Consider the following 19711-nt stretch of genomic DNA (forward strand, 5'->3'; position numbering starts at 1 on the left):
GTTCGGAGTTTCCCAGGACTCACCTCTGGCTGCCCCCTCCCTACCGATGCCACCTGATGCCTCCCTTTTTGGTGGGACCCGTAGGTGAACCAAGGGGGCGCTCCTCAGGCGGCTCCCAATAAAATTGTGAGGGAACTCCCCGAGCTTCCAAGGGTAGAGGAGCTACAGATAGCTTGCGAGGGGAGTGGCCAGAGGCAATAGTGAATTAAGAGAGCTCTCCCTTACCCGCCGCAGGAGCTTCCACCGGGCGGCACCCAACGACGCCGAGGCTGCGGGTCCCGGAGCGGCGCCGCTGTTTGCCTGGCCCTCGCCTGCCGCCTGCTCTGCTTGACCCGCGGCGGCGTCAGAGACTTGAGATTCCATTCCGCTAGAGCCTCTTATACCCGAGATCCCGCCGCCACAGCTCTCCCCTGCCAGGACCTGCCTACTTCTTCCCAGTCAGGACCTGTGACGCCAGGCCTCCCTCCCTCTGCCCTAGCTCCCGAGCCCTCCCCGAATGCCGCATTTCCGGTAGTCGCGTCTCCTTAGCAACCAGGGCAGCGCGACTCTCGTCACTGCACCATTTTGCTGGTGGCCATCTTGAGTGAGGGCAGACCAGAGGGTGCGAGAACTGTGGCAGATCTAGCGCGACCCTGCCCCTTTTTGTTCTCCTCTCTCCTGTTTCAGTTCGAGTTCTGAAGACTAACAAAGATCCAAAAGATTTGTATTTTGAGCAATAATGAGCTCAGAAAGAGAAAAATCCATTCCTGACCACAATAAAGATGGTGGAATCTGCTTAGAGCGCGTGCTAGTTGGGGGTTACGTAGAACGCGTGCTGCAAACTAGTTCTCGGCGACACTGGGTAGGCAGTGGTTCTGCTAGCTGCAGAACGCAGTCTTCGGCAGGACGCGGTCGAGGTGACAGCTGCACTCCTTCCTGAGAGGTTCGGGTCCTCTGGGCGTGCCTTTACTCGTTTCGGTATCTAGAGCCAGGCTGACTTTCAATTTGCGTACGTATTGGGGGGCGTAGGCTGGGGGGTCTCGTCCCTTCACCTCTTCCTCTTCCCATCCAGCCATCCCTCAGTCCTTTAGTCCTAGCTTTTTGACCGATGTCACTTAACTGCGTGACACATGGTACCACTCTCTCGCCTCGGATGCACAGGGAAAACGAATAGGTTCTCCCAGGAACACCCGTGTGTCTGCCCTACCCCCATCGTTAACCTGCTGTCTTCTCCCTGCGGGTGGAAGATGGATGGATGGAGGCTGCCGGCAGGGATGTAGTCATTTAGAGCCTTTCTTTTATTTTCTCATACTTTACTTAATTTCTTTGTTTTTGCTGGTATCGGCTGCTCATTCCCTACTTCAGCTCTCCTTTATTTTTGCTACTTCGTAGCAGATCCGAGCTGTGGTAAAGCTGACGCAGTATTTTCCCTTTGCTACCCAGAAACATTTTGTGGAAGACTTTCATGATGACATTCAACAGTGTGCAACATATCTAGATATTTCCTATCCAAAAAATAGTAGCCAAGGGTTACTGAGTGGTTATGGCGTTCCAGGCACTTGATTAAGGGCTAAACATAACTTATTGTTTCATTCTTAGAATAGTTAGTGGGGTTATTATCTCTGTTTTACACAGGAGGAAGCTTAGCACAGGTGCTAAGTGCAGGAGTGAAGACCTGAACCCAGGTTTCTCTGACTTAACTACTCACTAGCCTTACTTACCTTGCTAGATAGGTTAAAAAGAACGGGCTTTCCAACAGAAGACAGATGGCATCACATTTCCTGTGTGCATCCTGAAGCGTTTTTTGCAACTAAAGAGCTTTAACATCGAAGTCCAGTTGTTTTTATTTGCAGATAGACAATTCTCTATCACTTTCTGTAGAGGTGACCTGGGGTAGTTGCTTAAACCTCCCTGAGCCACAGTTTGCTCACCTGTAAGACCCACATAATAGCGACTGTATCAGGTTCCTATGAAGTTTAAATTAGATCAAGTATATAAAAGCATCTGGCATGTAGGAAACACTCAATAAATACTAATCCCTTCTCTGCCTTTATTCAGTAATTAGTCTTTTCCAGTTCATCCTGCATATATTGCATTGGCCGAAAAGTTCATTTAGGTTTCTCCATAACATCTTGTGACAAACTGGAAGGAACTTTTTGACCAACCCAATACACATAAAAGATAAGATCTGAATTACGTAAAATCAAAGCCGGTTTGCCTTTAAAAGCCCTCAGAGTTCCTGAGATGCCCCCATTAAGTCTTTGTATTTATTGCAGATTTTTATTTTGTTTTTTCGTTTGTTTTTTTTTTTTTTAGTTTGCGCATGTGTGTACCAGAATCAGTGCTGCATAGTTTGAGCCTGATAAGATTGACCTTACTAAAGAGACATTTAAGTCACATCTGCCAAGAAGTATGACTTGAATGAAACTAACTTGTACAAGTTTTCAATACTTTTAACCTGAGTTATCAGCTGTCTGCAGTTATTTGTAACCTGAGGGATACACAGCCCCAAAGGCGAAAGTTAAGAACTGCAGATCTTAGATGCTCTGAGAACCCACTGCTGTACAGTCATTCCTATGAAAATTATTCATGTGCTGGCAGCCCATAAAAGAGCGTAAACCAGGGACTTTGATACCATGCAGCAGAAGAGCAAATTGTTTCTCCAAGCTTTGAAGTATAGTATTCCTCACCTTGGGAAATGCATGCAGAAAGAGCACTTGAATCACTGTAACTTCGCTGATCATTATTTCAATAGAATAAAATTGAAAAAATATCACCTAACCAAGTGTCTGCAGAATAAACCCAGGATCTCAGAGTTAGCAAGAAACATCCCAAGTCGGAACTTCTTATGTAAGGTATGGACTGTTTAAATTAACCTCTGTGTAGGCCTTTAATATTAATTTTAGCTTAAAAATAAAGAATGGGTAGGAGATCAGTTACTAATTTTTTCAGTAAATCTAGTTTGATTTTTTTAATGGTCAGACTCAATTGTCTGTAGTCATATGTAAGTATAAAAGAATATATACATATATATTTATAGAGTTCTAATGTAATATGTAAAAATGTACATTTATAAAAAATGATTCACCTTAGGAATTCCTTCCTGTGCTACCAGTGCAGCTCAAAGTATAATTTGCCTTCTAAAATTCCTGGACTGTTATAATAACTCTTAATAAAATCTAATAATATGCTGATTGTTTTATAAATCCGAAATAGTAAACTTTAGTGAAAACCACTCAATTGTGCTACTTCTCTGTTAAAAATTGAAAAAAGGATTTGCATTCTTGACCACTGTATTCCTCTAGAAGATGCTTTCGGGCTATTGTACTCTGGCCAGACCCCAAGCATGACCTCAACCTTGAGGACCTATTGCCCTTGTATGTAGAATGAGCACATTTCCTCTGTTGCCTCTGACAGTCTCAGTCTACACCTATTGTCCATTTGTAGTTATTGACAGTGTCCCCTTTCCTCCCAGAAGTGCCTTAGGTTGGCAAGTTATGTGCTCATCCTAGTTATTTGAGTTAAGCAGCTGGCGCTGTTGCCCCTTTGACATAACCTCCCCTACCGCATACTTGCTGTGTCCTTAGGTTCCTTAAATTGCATTTAGGAGTGATATTCTTGCAATATTTTAGCATATTTTGTTATTTTCGTATTTTAATTTCTAGTTTCATACTAATATTTTTAGTCTCTTTTGACTTTTTTATTGTAGTAGAGTATATGTAACAAAATTTTCCATTTTAACAATTTTAAGTGTATAATTCCATGACATTAATTACATCACAGTGTTGAACAGCTGTTATCACTATTTCCAAAATCCTGTGGTCACCTGAAAAAAATATACCTAGAATTCCCCACTCCTGCCTTTCCTGAACCGTGGAAACCTTTAACCTATGTTATGTCTCTATAATTTGCCCATGTTAGATAATTCATATAATTGGAATTATATAATATTTGTCCTTTTGTGTTTGGTTTATTTCACTTATATTGTTTTCAAAGTTCACCCATATTGTAGCATATATGGGAAATTTGTTCCTTTTAGTGGCTGAATAATACTTCTTTTATAAACCATATTTTATTTATCCATTCATCTGTTGATAGACACTTGAGCAGCTTCTTCTGTTTATAAAAATGATTTTTTAATCTTATTTTACTCAATTCTTCTGGTTTTTTGTTTCATTTTTGTTCTTTCATTAGCTCATATTTATTTATTATGGGGCATTTTTATTGTTGTTTGCTTTCAACTTTTTAATCTTAGTCCTAGACTTCTACTCTTTACATTTCGGTCATCCAAATTTTTCTTTTTATAGCATCTTAGTTTAGTTTAGCACTTTCCTTTTTTACTCAAATTTTTCAGTGTCTTTTATTTCATTTTTACCCTTTGCGTTTGTATTTGTACACATGTCCTACTTGAAAAAGGTGAACTTTAAAACTTTACCTATTGGACACATTTTAAACATTTATATCATTATATTTTGAATTGTATCTGGAACATTTTTTTATCTTGTGCTTTTATCCTTAGTCTCAATTTATAAATAGTAGGCAGGAATTACCCTCAGAGTGACAGCTGTAAGATTAGCTCACACCCTATGTAGGAGTTGGACTATTTTTTCCCTCTACTTGTCTCTGAAGCAACTTTTCAGTCCTCTTTCATAGAACCCTGTTGTCTGGAAGCTTTAACCTGCCTCAGTGGCTTAATAATTCATTCACCTGGTAATGGTCTGGCTTTCACATGTCATATATCAACCATTCCTTCTGTGAGAAATTATATGATCTAAGAGCTGTAGTCCCTGTCCTTTATGATCACTGGGACCTGGGGAAGCTGTGAATAGATCTGTAGTCAAAAATGCACAGCTAAGTAAGCATTCACTCAGTTTCAACTTTGTCTACTCTTATGGGAACAACCTGGAGAAGGAAATGGCAACCCACTCCAGTAGTCTTGCCTGGGGAATCCCATGGACAGAGCCTGGAGGGCTACAGTCTGTAGGGTCACAAAAGAGTCAGACACAACTTAGCAGCTAAGTAACAACAACAAATGGGAATAGTAAAGTAAAAAAAGTAATTAGTGCCTTTTAGGCAAATTAAAATATGTTTACTTAAAGACTTGCTTAGATAAGTTAACTCTTAGAGTAAGGGAGGGAAGTCTGTGTAATAAAAATGCCAGAAAGAAGAGCTGTAGCCATGACTGGTATGTCAGGACTCTAATCTCTCTGACTGGAAATAAAGGGGGGAGTTTCAAGTTGGTGCTCTCTAGAAGTCTTCCAAATGCTAAAATTTCATTATTTTATATCTCTACCTTGTTAACTTACCGACAACTATCTATATGTTTGGGAACTCTGTAGTACCAACTCCTGCAGTTTGGCTTTGTATCAGAAATCCTGGGAAACATTTCAGAAATACAAATTCTTGGATCTCACCCCACATCTGCTGGGTCAGAATCTACTGGCTGAGGCCTGGGGATCTGTTTTTTTCTCTTAAGTTCCTCAAGCAATTCTGAAATTCCCAGTCTGCCAATGATGGCGGATCTGCATTTAGGAGCTAGACACACTTGTGATCAAATGTTGCTGACCTAAACCTCACTGAATTCATTCATTTCTGAAGCTCTTTCTGGCAGGTACTGTGACTTTCCATTTAACATCAGCCAGATGGCAAGATGAACTTATTCCATTACACTAAGGCACCAACTAGTAATCGAAGGCTAGCATCAAACCAGATACCCCCTTTCTTTATCTTTCACATCATCCTGTTCTGCTTTGCCTACAGAAATAATTCCTGAAGTCTTTGATTATTTGAGATACAAAAAGAAAACCAAATAAGGGGAAAAAAAGATTAAACATTTGTCCATTGACTCTTTCTACAATATAGATTAGCAGTTCTTATAGTAGTCACTAAGATAGGTTGACAGATATTTCCTTCACTGGCATTAGTGATCTGTGATTTGTGGGAATCACTGATTCTGAAGGTTCAAAACTTGGGAAAGCCAGAAAGAACAAAACTGTAGTCTCACAATAGTTTTTTTTTCCTTTCTTGATAATAGTTCACGGAGTGGGACTGCATTATAGGTGCCAATTCTTTATTGGGTTTTTCCTCCACGTTCCATTTATTCTTTAACCTCCTGGAGTATGGCTCCTACCCCCACTAAAAACCCATTATTGTTGCCAAAGATGTAACATATTTCAGCCCAGTAGGCATTTCCCTTTCTTCCTCTTAGAGAAGCTCTCAGCAGATTTGACATCCTTGACCAATCTCTCCTTGAAACACTCTTTTGGCCTCATGAGTCCACGTTTTCCTGGCTTTCCTTTTCCTACCTTACAAACCAACCCTCCTCAATCTCCTTTTCTGACTTTTCTTCCATATGACTTCTCAACTTTGAAGTTTCTCAGACTTTGGTTCTGGCGCTTTTTTACTCTCTTTAATTTCTTCCTAAGTAATTTTATCCATTCCCTTGGATTTAGTATCATAGCAGTTATTATCTTCATCCCAGATCCACCTGTGAGCTGCACAGAATTAATCTCTAATTGTATATCTTACTGACTTCTCAAACTATCCACAGTTGAACTCAACTCTCCCAATCCTGACTCAGCTCTTCTTTGTCTCATTGCTCTGTATGCAGTTGTTCAAGCCAGAATGTGGGAAAACATTAACCTGCCATCGCATCCATTAACAGCGTATACCTAGCTTCCTGATTTTTACCATATCACAATACCACCTGGGCTATTATTTACTTAATTATTTTCACTTAACTGACTTGTCTTATCCCAAGAAATAATAGTCATCAGTCTGATGTGTTTGTTATATTCTTTCTAATAAAATATTCATATACCTCAAATCATATATACCATCATGTCTAACATGCTTTCAGAAACACATTAGCCTCCAAAATACATGGTGAATCTGTCCGTATTCTCTATCTCTACCATTGTCACTCAGTCATCCTTCATCTGGGTCACTGGTTGAAGCCACCTAACCAGGTTCTTTGCTTGCCTTCTTCTCATCTAACCCATTTTCATACATTTGGAAGAGTGATCTTATAAATTAAATCATGTCACTCCACAGCTTAAAAACCCTTCCAGAAGTTCTTTTTTTTTTTTTAAGAAATTAGTGTCTTTTTATTTTTATTTATTTTTTGGCAACACCGTGCAGCATGAGAGATCTTAGTTCCCTGACCAGAAATGAACCCAGGCCTTCTGCATTGAGAGTGTGGAATCTTAACCACTGGACCACCAGGGAAGTCCCCAGAAGCTCTTAACACATAAACTCCCATTTTCCTAATCATGTTCCTCAAGACCTTGCAAGATCTAGTCCTTATCTCATTTCTCTAGGGAAAGAGGAAGAATAAAGAAGTAGATGAATAAAATAAATAGTATATCAGAGAAAATAGGTACAATGAAAAATAAAATAGGACAAGGAAAGATTAAATGGGGCTAGGAATAATTCTTATTTTGGTTGAGCGGTCAGGGCAGGCCTAACTGAGAAAAAAGACTACATTTGAGCAATAGCTTCAAGTGGGTGTTTGGGCATAGGGCAGTAAGTTCTAAGAAAGTGAGGTGGAAGCAAGCTTGACATGGTCAAAAAACATGAAGGAGCCCAGTGTGGCTCAGAGTCCGTGGACATAGGAGGAGTATAGTAGCAGATGAGGTCAGCAAGCTTTCTAATGGGGCAGAATTCTTTAGGACTCAAGACCATCATAAGGATTTTCCATTTTCCTCTTTAACAAGATGGGAAAACTTTGGGTTGGATTTTGAGTGAAGGAGTAATATGGTCTGACTTTAGGTTCACTCTAGTTTCTTCATTGAAAATAGACTGTAGAAAGCAGAGGCAGAAACAGAGCATTTTGGCTCTTGCAGTAATCCAAAGAGAAATGATACTGATATCCCCAGAATAGTAAAGGTGTGAGACGTGCTCAGATTCAAGATATATCTTGAAAGTAGAATTGACAAGATGTTCACATCAGTGGTTGCTAGAGAGAAAGACAAAACTAAACCTTTTAAGCGTGAGCAGCTGGAAAGACAGTTGTCATTTATGAAGATAGGAACAATTGCATAAAGAACATTAGATTTTTGTGGGGAGAGGGAAAATGGGGATATTGGATATTCAGTGCTGGACACTTTTTTTTTTTTAATACTTGTTAGAAGTCCAAGTAGAAAATAATGAGTATTGTAGTCAGTTGGGTATAACACATTTGTTCAGGGAAAAGGATCAGGCCAGAGATATAAATTTAGGAGTCCTAGAAAATCAACAGCATTTACTATTTAGCATCATAAGACTGTTTGAGATCGCCAAGGGAATTAGTGCAGACTACAGATAAAAGAAGTGGTCCAGGGCATTTTAATGTTAAGAGCCAAGGAGTTGAGTAGGAACTAGCTGAAGAGACTGAGAAGGGCCAGTGAAATAGAAGGCAAGCAATGTGAAGTGAAGTGAAGCCTGGAAGCCAAGTGAAGTGTTTTTAGGAGGTGGAAGTGATCAACTGAATGATGATGCTGATAGCTCTCAAGTACTGTGATTACCTAGAATTAACATCGGTACTTCTTGATGTAGGGGTCATCAGTGACCTTGACAAGAGCAGTCACTGGAATGAGAAGGGCAAAAATCTTACTGGGCTCATAGAGAGGAATTAGAAGCAGGGAACATAGGAGACAAGTCTGGCAAAGGGTTTCACAGATGCTTAGTATGAAAGTGAAAGTGTTTGCGACCTCATGAACAGATGCTTAGTATCAGTTCAGTCGCTCAGTCGTGTCCGACTCTTTGCGACCCCATGAATTGCAGCACGCCAGGCCTCCCTGTTCTTCACCATCTCCTGGAGTTCACTCAGACTCATGTCCATCGAGTCCGTGATGCCATCCAGCCATCTCATCCTGGGTCATCCCCTTCTCCTCCTGCCCCCAATCCCTCCCAGCATCAGAGTTTTTTCCAATGAGTCAACTTCACATGAGGTGGCCAAAGTACTGGAGTTTCAGCTTTAGCATCATTCCTTCCAAAGAAATCCCAGGGCTGATCTCCTTCAGAATGGACTGGTTGGATCTCCTTGCAGTCCCAGGGACTCTCAAGAGTCTTCTCCAACACCACAGTTCAAAAGCATCAATTCTTCGGCACTCAGCCTTCTTCACAGTCCAACTCTCACATCCATACATGACCACAGGAAAAACCATAGCCTTGACTAGGCGGACCTTAGTTGGCAAAGTAATGTCTCTGCTTTTGAATATACTATCTAGGTGGGTCATAACTTTCCTTCCAAGGAATAAGCATCTTTTAATTTCATGGCTGCAGTCACCATCTGCAGTGATTCTGGAGCCCCAAAAAATAAAGTCTGACACTGTTTCCACTGTTTCCCCATCTATTTCCCATGAAGTGATGGGACCGGATGCCATGATCTTCGTTTTCTGAATGCTGAGCTTTAGGCCAACTTTTTCGCTCTCCTCTTTCACTTTCATCAAGATGCTTTTTAGCTCCTCTTCCCTTTCTGCCATAAGGGTGGTGTCATCTGCTTATCTGAGGTTCTTGATATTTCTCCTGGCAATCTTGATTCCAGCTTGTGTTTCTTCCAGTCCAGCGTTTCTCATGATGTACTCTGCATATAAGTTAAAAAAGGTCTGCCTAAAACAACACAGGGATGTTTCTTAAGGAAGTTTAAGATTTTTATGATTTTTAAGTGTATCGATTATTTTCTAATTTTTTTCTGAATTTATCAAAATGGGCTTAAGATATATTTCCTTTATTTGTGATTAGATTGATAGATTTTTCTAGTGTTGAACCATCTTTTCACTCTTAAGATAAATCTTCATTGGTCACATAGGATTTTATTATCACTATTGTTTTTGTTTTGTGTTTTATTAAAATACATTGATCTTTTATTTTAGAGTTTTTTCAATCCATATTTTATAGTAAGATTGATTTTTCATTGTCTTATATTGTCACTGTCTAGTTTTAGTGTCAGGATTATATTAGCCTGATAAAATTAATGGCATGGTTTTATATAGTTGGCCTTTTTTTTTTCCATAAATAGTTAATATATGAGAGGAGGATTTGAGAAAGCTACCCTTGAACCTACCTGGGTTTTGTGTCTGTTTTATAAAGGGACACTTAATTATCAATTTCTTTGATTGTTATTGGCTTATTCAGCTCTTCTGTTGTTTGAATCAGTTTTGCTAATTTATTTTCTGAAAAATTATCCATTTTATCATATTTTCAAATGTATTAGCATAAAGAACTTTATTGTAATTTTTAAAAGTCTTTGTTATATCTGTAATTATGCCATCTTTTTCATTTCTAATATTTTTGGCTTTTTAATCAAGTTTTATACATGTCTTTCTTCTTGTTTAGTCGCTAAGTTGTGTCCGACTCTGCGCGCCCTTGGACTACAGCACTCCAGGCCTCCTTGTCCTGGGCCTCCCTGTCAGCCTCCCATGTCTTTCTTAGTACATCTTTAAAAGAACCAACTTTTTCTATTTTGTTGGTCCTTTCTTTAGTTTCTTTATCAATTTCATTGAAACAAATTAAATTTATTTCCTTTCTTCTACTTACCTTAGGTTTACTCTTCTCTTTTTCTGTCTTAAATTGAAATTCTCCATATTGCATAATTTCAGGGGACTCATAATGTCAGCTTGTCCGACTGTTCATATGCTAAGCTTAATAATTTCAATAAAGGTGATAATTGCTAGTTCTCTCCATTGTTAAGGGGCCATTATTCCCTTTGCAATTACTAAGTAGAATGTAGGGTAATACTTTGTGCAAATATTTTACTACCCAGTATCATTTCACCTAATGAGTTTAATAACCATGGATAATCTTTACCCTAATCACTTGTTTCAGTGGGGGTTGCTAATGTTTTTCTATTTCTGTTATTCTTTCTACATTTATTAGCTAGTATTATTCTGTAAAAAACGTTTTCCCCCTTTTTGTAGTCTTTTTACTTTTTTATTTTAGTTTGGTGTGTTTTTATTTTTACTTCTTTTTAAATTTTTGTGAGTTTTTAAAGTAATCATTTAGTCATTATTATTTTTGATGCTCAAACTGCCCTAAATGTGGCCAGTAGGAACCCCCTCAAACTGGCCCTTGTGTTCTTTTCACACATCTCCATAAACCTTTGAACATTTCTTGCTTTCTAACACAAAACATCCTAAGCCTACTTTTTACTCTCCCTGTCCCAGACTTGGAATTAGCCATTTATTAATGGCACCATCTTTACTCAAAGCTGCCCAGTGTTCTTTCTTCTGTTGTGTGATTTTTCTGTCTTTAGAGTTCAATGATGTTGCTGTAATAAAGTTTACATATTCCATTTTTCTATCTTAAGAGTTTTCATTATTAAAATGGTTTTGTAGTAGGCCACCCAGAAGATGAGGAAGACTGGTTCTTTTTTCCATTAATAAAGTGACACTGTACATGTAAGCTCTTAAAATTTAAAGTTAAAGCTCTCCTCAGCTCAGCTCCATTAGGCAGTTTATGCCCTTAAAACCAATGAACTATTAATGTATTAAGATACTTGGCTAAAATCGAGTTTAGCTGCATACCCTAATGATAATGATAGCTAGCATTGAAATGAAAGCTTGGAACATCCAGTGAGTATTGTTGAAGACAGAACTTAAACCAAAACCAACTTGGAGTACTTTGTGAATATTATATAAAATCTCAGTTTCCCTGGTAGTATTTCCTTTTGAGGAATCATTTACAAAATGTTTGAACTCTACTTCTACTTTATTAAGGCAGTTCAAAATCCTATTGATTTCAGGGTTTTTTGGTTCAGATAAACTCAGTTTATTTGGATTTGTGACACAAGAGAAAAATTAAGACTGTTTAAGGTAAGTGTAGGGGGACAGGTATTGGGCCCAGCCTTGCTGCCTTTAGCCCTGCATTAGCCACGGCTCTCAATAATAAAGAACCAGTGTTGAAAAGCGGCAGAGCCCAGCTCCTGGTTTGGAATGTGCTAGGGGCTGCAAGGTAGTAGAAAGAGGTACTCTCTTTGTAGCTCCCTGACCTCTAATTATAATAGGTATTAACAGAACAGATAAGCATATATCTGGAAATAAAAAATCAGCTCCTATACCTCATGCAAAGAGTTAACTCATTGGAAAAGACCCTGATGCTGGGAGGGATTGGGGGCAGGAGGAGAAGGGGACGACAGAGGATGAGATGGCTGGATGGCATCACCGACTCTATGGACATGAGTTTGGGTAAACTTCGGGAGTTGGTGATAGACGGAGAGGCCTGGAGTGCTGCGATTCATGGGGTCGCAAAGAGTTGGACACAACTGAGCGACTGAACTGACTAATCACTAAGTTGTAGTTTCAAGAAGGATTTCTAGTGATCTGTTTCATGCTTTAGATGATAATAAGAATCTATTGGTATAGATATTTTGCCTCACTAAAGATCAACACCAGATTTTGTAGAGATACTTTAAAAAAAAAAAAAAAAGGTAAACATAGGGGCCTCTAGTATTTGAACGTGTTACTCAGCGCATTAATTATATTATTGAAGTAGAGAGTAAATAACTTGGGTAACGACCATTATAGCTAATGTGAATCTAATCCAAATCATAAAGCATCCCCAAAAGTCTTAAAACTTTGTGAAAATGATTAATTTTCCATTTAATTTGCTTTGGTGATTTTTCTATTTTATTCTTGTGTTTAATTTTAGATTATAAACTCTCTGTGATATAGACTATATCACTTACATTTGCCACACTGTTGGTAAAGTATCATGGACACACTTGTGCAATACATATTAACCAGCTGTTGGAGGTCCTTACCAAAGGCTTAGTGCCCCTCTGGCACAAATCACTGTACAGTTGTCATCTTTGGCAGAAAGGTGACATTGAAAATCTCGACTAGAATTCTTTTCTTTAGGCAAGGCAAACTCATGGTATATTGAATTATTGAACCCTTTTTTTAATTTGAGAACTGAGATTTTTGCTTTACCCAAATGTTAATCATTCATATGATATTTATGTGCTCAGCAGACATCAACTTAAGCTCTTAGCTTATTGGGAACTCCTAATAAGACACAGTGCTTTATTTAGCTTTCACCTGTATCTCTACTCACTAATTTTCCACTATTTTTCCTTATTCTTCCTTTTTTAAGATGAATATATTATCTGATTCCTTATCTCAAAAGAGAAGTTCTGTTTTATAAAGCCTTAATTCACCATTTAATCTGATAAACAGTTCTATTTGGAGGATTCCTTATCCCCACAAGAGAAGAAAATTACGGCCAGTGAAGATAGAAAGTAACGAAAACTTCTTATCATGACTCTTGCTGTGAATAAAATAATCATGAACATTTATTGATAATGTTAATGTCTTCCTCTGCCTTCGACTTTTTTCTCATTTTAGGAGGTCTTTTAGTACTTTATAAAATTCAGCAGACTTCTGCTTCTCACACCTGGCTATTAAATGTGTTTAAGTGTTCATAGGGTTTCATTTATTGCTTTCCCATAGTATTTCTGAACAGTCCTCAGCACTTCTAGTACCTCTGCCTCTTCAGGACTCACACATTTAAAGTAACGTGTGCATGTGCGCTCAGTCGTGGCCACCTCTGCAACCGCGTGGACTGTAGCCCGCCAGGCTCCTCTGTCTGTGCAATTTCCCAGGCAAGAGTACTGGAGTGGGGTGCCATTTCCTTTTGTAGTCATTAACTATCAACTTCATCTTCTTTCTTCACATTTTTAAGTGAAAAAGGGGAAATGACTTATTAAACTTATGAAACAATATATAAGATCTGTGAAACTCAGTTTATTTCATAGGTATACATCTAATGTATTTGCATGAGAAGGAAATAAGAATTATCTTTAAAAGGTGAAAGTTTTTTTTCCTAGTTGAAATATTATGATCATACTGATAAAACTTTTTTCCAGAATTTTCTGTCTAGTAAACAGGGAAACGAAAAACCCCTTTCAGAAAACATGGATGCGTTTGAAAAAGTGAGAGCGAAATTGGAAACACAGCCGCAAGAGGAATACGAAATCATCAATGCAGAGGTAAGGTATCTCATCTCTATTTTTTTAAACCTTATATTACCAGTGGGGATACAAATGAAATACCTTATGTTTTTTTTTAAATTAATACCTTATGATTTATAATGTGTATGATTTATAAACATAAGCCTACATCCAAATTAGACTGATTTTGGCCTTTAATATGTGCTGAAAAACTTAAAGAACAAAGAATAAGCTAATTATGATCCTTTAAATAAATTGTAAAGATCAAAGCCTAGATGAATTTCCAAGCATATTATATTAATTTTGGTTTTGGAAACCAATTCTGCTTTTAAATTTTTTAAAATAATTCTAGTGAGAAGTTCAAGTGAAACTAAGTCAGTGCTTCATTATTTGAAAAGTGTTTGATTGTTCTAGCTATACTTTTTTTTTTAAATAAAAGAAAATTCACTTTGAACAGTTTAATACCAGGAAAGCCAAGTATTTGCTTGACCGTTTTGTGTTTACCACACTCATAGATATTCAGTTGAAAATGACTGAACATACATGTTGAATTTCTTTTTTGAAAAATTTTTTGATAAGAATGGAAAACAGAACCACAGCTTATGAGTGAAAATTGCATACACAGTAGAATGAAAATAGCAATACAGTCCATGGAGCTACAGAGAGCCCAACATGACTTAGTGGCTGAACAACAAAGAATCAGAAATTCCAGATTCAAATCACACCATTAACTAGCAGGTAGTAAATGTCTTAAGCTGCCTAATATCATATCAGTCAATCAGTTGCATTTAATATGTAGGAATTAGACAAGAGCATGATTCATGTATTGGTAATGGTCTTTCTCTCTCTCAAATTGCCTTTATCTGTCACCTCTACAGAGGGTAAGATGCTTTGTGTACAGTCAGATCAAACCATGAACAGTTGGCAGTGACAGCATATTTTAGAGGAAGGAATCTCAGAAAGGTATTGACTGGGTTTTCAGGCTAGTCTTAAGTCATGGTTTTCGCATCTGCATAATTTTGGTTTATCTTAACGATGCCACTTGATGTCTGCTAATTGTCAGATGTTCCAAAAATAAAGCTAACATGGTTCGTACATTCATGAGAACTGACATAGGTTTTGTTTTGCCTTCTCTTTGTTTCTTTCATTTATGTATTAGAAATGCCTCTAATGATTGTAAACATATGGAAACCATATCTTGATCACTATATTATATATTTATATCCACTTAATTTTTTTTTATGTTTATTCATAGACTTCAACAGGTCTGCTTTTATAAAAGATCTCATTTCATCTTGAATAGTCAGACCATTAAACAATTAATTAAATTGTGTTTAAACTAGTAGATAAATTATTATTATTAAATAAACCATTTGTTTCTTTACATTGTCAGATTAAACATGGTGGTTTCGTTTATTATCAAGAGGGCTGCTGCTTGGTTCGTTCCAAAGATGAAGAAGGTACCGTACAGTTTTCCTTTTTAAGAAACGCTTGATTTTTCTGATTTCACATTTTTCATGAGAAATTTGGTATTGAATTTTGTAATTTGTATTTTCTGTTGCAGTATAGTTGATTTACAGTTATTAGTTTCATATGTACTGTAAAGTGATTCAGTTACACACATACATATATCCATTTTTCAGATTCTTTTCCCATATAGGTTATTACAACATATTGAGTAGAGTTCCCTGTGCTATACATTAGGTCCTTGTCGATTATCTGTTTTATATATAGTAGTGTATATGTTAATCCCAAACTCCTAATTTATCCCTCCCCTCTACATTTCCCTTTTGGTATCGTTAAGTTTGTTTTCAAAGTCTGTGAGTGTGTTTATCTTTTGCAAATAAGTTTCTTTGTATCATTTTTTTTTTAGATTCTACATATTAAGTGATATCATATGAAACTTCTCTTTTTCTATCTGACTTACTTAGTATGACACTCTCTAGGTCCATCCATGTTGCTGCAAATGGCATTGTGTCATTGTTTTTGATGGCTGAGTAATATTCCATTGTGTATCTGTATCTGTACATCTTTATCCATTCCCCTGTCACTGGCCATTTAGGTTGCTTTGAGTCTCGGCTATTATAAAGAGCACTGCAGTGAACACTGGGGTTCATGTATCTTTTTGAATTATGGTTTTCTCTGGATATATGCCCAGGGGGATTGCTGGATCATATGGTAGTTCTATTTTTCATTTTTTAAGGAACCTCCATACTGTTCTCTGTAGTGGTTGTACCAATTTACATTCTCATGAACAGTGTAGGAGGGTTCCTTTTTCTCCACACACCTTCCAGCATTTATTCTTTGTTCAGGCCCCTGCTGGCCTTCAAAGCCAATTGCTCTGGAGGCTCCTTCCAATGCCAAACCCTCAGGCTGGGGAGCCTGCCATGGGACTTGGAACTCTCACTCCTGTGGGAGAGCCTTTGTGATACAATTATTTTTTCAGTTTGTGGCTTGCCCACCCAATGGTTGGGATTTGATTATATCATGAAAGCATTCCCCCCCCCCCAACCCCTGACTGTCTCATTGTAGCTTCTTCTTTGTCTTTGGATGTAAAGTATGTTTTTTTGATAGGTTCCAGTCTTTGGGGTCAGTGGTTGTTCAACAGTTAGTTGTGATTTTGGTGTTTTCATGAGAGGAAGTGAACTCAAGTCCTTCTCCTACTCTATCTTGTCGGAAATTAAGGGCTGCTTTTACTTTGTATGCTTGCTGCTGCTTTCCTCAACATATGTGGCCATTATCCCCATGATATGGGGTGCGCTGGTGCAGTGGTCCGTGTGTACTCCCAGGACAGAAGGGACAATGATTGGTACCCACTCAGTCCCTGTACATGCTGCCTAAAAGGCTGGTATTGATTTTCAAAGATATAAAAAATAGGTTTTGATTATTGATTTTTATCTTTATTTTAAATGACTAGCTTTTAATATCTGGGTTTGCCTAAGCTAGAATTAATACTTAACACTCAGAAGCTTTGACAGAGAAAATGGAGGTGAGAACCAGCATTTTTTGAGCCTCTACCAAATCCCAGTTACTATGCTAGGCACAACATAGATTGCTTAGTGTCACAGTTTCTTACTTTTCTAGGTTCTATATGGTCTATAAATATTAGACTAACTGTATCAAGTAACATCACATAGGCTGATGCATAGAGTAATACTGAATAGGATATTGTAATATTAAATAACAAATGCCATTCTCTACACACATCAAGCTACTGTCAATGCTGAAGGAAGCCATAATGTAGCATCTTACAGAAGGGGAATGCTACTCTAAAACACTGAAATATAGTTTTTAAAAAATTGTAAGTATATCTTATGGAATTATCTCCTCTACTTTTTTCTTTATGCAGCAGACAATGATAACTATGAAGTTTTGTTCAATTTGGAGGAACTTAAATTAGAGCAGCCCTTCATTGACTGTATCAGAGTTGCTCCTGATGAAAAATATGTAGCTGCCAAGATAAGAACTGAGGATTCTGAAGCATCTACTTGTATAGTTGTGAAGCTCAGTGATCAGCCTGTAATGGAAGCTTCTTTCCCAAATGTGTCTAGTTTTGGTAAGACACCAACTAAAACATTGAAAAGACAACAGAAAGAGAATTGTCTACACTTTTGAGACATTTTTTTTTGCCCACATGAATGAATCAGAAGATGAATGCCTGATCTGTTTATCCTTGTGGACTCCATACCTTCCTCTGTGCCTCTTAACCAGGAGACCTTCCCTTCTTTAGTTAAATATCCAAATTCATGTCCATGTTTTTAAAAGTATTATAATCAGAGTCTAGGTTGCACAGTGTATGTTAATGTATCAGTAATACATATCAGTGCATGCATGCTAAGTCAATTCAGTCATGTCTGACTCTTTGCAACCCTGTAAACTGTAGCCCACCAGGCTCCTTATCAGTAATGTGTCAGTAATAATATTCTTTGCTATTACTTAGAGTACATGTTCACATATAAATTACATCTTAATATTGTATTCAATTTTAGGCTAGGGTATTTTTTTAATTTCACATCATCTTGTCCAGCCATTGTAGCATATTGCCCTGGGGTCTCTACCAAGGAACTCTGGAACAAGATAAATTAACTTTTTGTTTGTTTGTTTTTTTCGACCACATAGCTTGCGGGATCTTAGTTCCCTGACTAGGGACTGAACCGCACCCTGGCAGTGAAAGTGCCAAGTCCTAATCACTGGATGACCAAGGAATTCCCTGAACTAACTTATTCATCATTAAAGTTATGATATTTTTACCAGTACAACCAACTTTAAATTTTATCATTTATCATTGAGTGATTCTATATATATGTGTATGTGTATATATACACACACACACAGAGACTTTATCCTCCCTTTCATTTTCTGCCATAAATTTCTCCATTGTTTAATAAAGAAATGCTTTTACAATGAATTAAAATTATATCCTATCGAATTTTTTCTAAGACATACCTCTTGTACATTTAACCTCTAAAATCAGAATGCACATTATACAATGATGTCTTTCAGTCACTGTCAGCCAGGTGGCAGTCATGACGTAACTGTATGAATACTTTAATTTACAGCTTCCGGTAGGATCTAGAAAACACCAGCATGTGACTGATTCGTGTTGTTATACAGCAGAAACCAACACAAAATTATAAAGCAATTTTCCACCAATTAAAAAATAAGCTTTTTTTTAAAGCTTAGTTTGAGATAAACTGTAACTTGAAAACATACAAAAACATTTAGTCATGAGAGGAAGTGATCCAGTATTTCTGCAAACTTAAATATGGGCTTCCCAGGTGTCTCAGATAGTAAAGAAACCACCTGCAGTGCGAGAGACCTGGGTTTGATCCCTGAGTTGGGAAGATCCCCTTGAGGAGGACAGGACAACCCACTCCAGTATTCTTGTCTGGAGAATCCCATGGACAGAGGAGCCTGGTGGGCTCTAGTCCATGGGGTTACAAAGAGTCGGACACGACCAAACATCTAAGCACAAGAGCGTGAAATTTAAACATAATCCATCTGCTGAAAGCAGATGTGACTTTACCAAAGTCTTTCCTAAATATTGAATGTTCAACTCTTACTTAGAAACTTGAGTACCTTGAAACTGATAAGTACAAAACTTAGAATTGATGTAGTAGTATCTTATTCTTTGGAAATAACAGGGTTAGATATAATCAAACCTGTGTTCAATTTAGATTGCCAGAGATAAACTTACACATCTCTTCTGTTTGACACTCAGAATTCATTGTGCCTTTTTTTCTTTAACTGTAAATAGGTGGCTATATATAATTCTTTAATTATTTTCTTTTAGAATGGGTAAAGGATGAAGAAGATGAAGATGTTTTATTCTACACCTTCCAGAGGAACCTTCGCTGTCATGATGTATATCGAGCCACTTTTGGTGATAACAAACGTAATGAACGTTTTTACACAGAAAAAGACCCAAGGTACTAGAACAATTCAATTAAGTCTTTATTTTCAGCATATTTCTCTGGTTATCTAAAGTGCTGCTCTTGGTTGAGTTAAAACATTGATTTAGGCTGGAATCAGACATAATAAGGCTAAGGTGAGCAAAGCATTCTTTTATAAGTGATTTAGATTCAAAATTGGAAACTAGTTATATTCAAACTTCAGAGTGAACACAGATATATCATTAGACTATAGGTGCTGAATTACTAACATCCTCTCTGTCCTGACACGAGAGGAGTTCTTAGATTAACACTTAAATAGTGTCATGCAGCACTTATGAATCTCTAGGTCATAACTAGATTAACCATATCAGTTACACAGAATTCACTATTTATTTCATGTAGATTATCTAAA

At 37.6% G+C, this 19711-nt stretch overlaps 2 protein-coding genes across 2 annotated transcripts in view; one reads left to right on the plus strand and one right to left on the minus strand.

Annotated features, from left to right (window-relative positions):
• Positions 1 to 373, minus strand: part of CAMKMT (calmodulin-lysine N-methyltransferase) — a 416282-nt gene extending 415909 nt beyond the window's left edge. The window contains exon 1 of the mRNA XM_068984795.1: positions 226 to 373. Coding sequence (XP_068840896.1) covers positions 226 to 363 — 138 coding nt within the window. The 5' untranslated portion in view covers positions 364 to 373. The remainder of the gene's footprint in view (positions 1 to 225) is intronic.
• A 2242-nt stretch (positions 374 to 2615) lies between these two features.
• PREPL (prolyl endopeptidase like) overlaps positions 2616 to 19711 on the plus strand; it is a 36599-nt gene continuing 19503 nt past the window's right edge. The window contains exons 1-6 of the mRNA XM_068965442.1: positions 2616 to 2834; positions 3343 to 3356; positions 13837 to 13945; positions 15300 to 15366; positions 17256 to 17462; positions 19200 to 19335. Coding sequence (XP_068821543.1) covers positions 2616 to 2834; positions 3343 to 3356; positions 13837 to 13945; positions 15300 to 15366; positions 17256 to 17462; positions 19200 to 19335 — 752 coding nt within the window. The remainder of the gene's footprint in view (positions 2835 to 3342; positions 3357 to 13836; positions 13946 to 15299; positions 15367 to 17255; positions 17463 to 19199; positions 19336 to 19711) is intronic.

The sequence above is a fragment of the Capricornis sumatraensis genome, chromosome 1 (assembly GCF_032405125.1).
Source record: "Capricornis sumatraensis isolate serow.1 chromosome 1, serow.2, whole genome shotgun sequence".
Classification (NCBI taxonomy): Eukaryota; Metazoa; Chordata; class Mammalia; order Artiodactyla; family Bovidae; genus Capricornis; species Capricornis sumatraensis.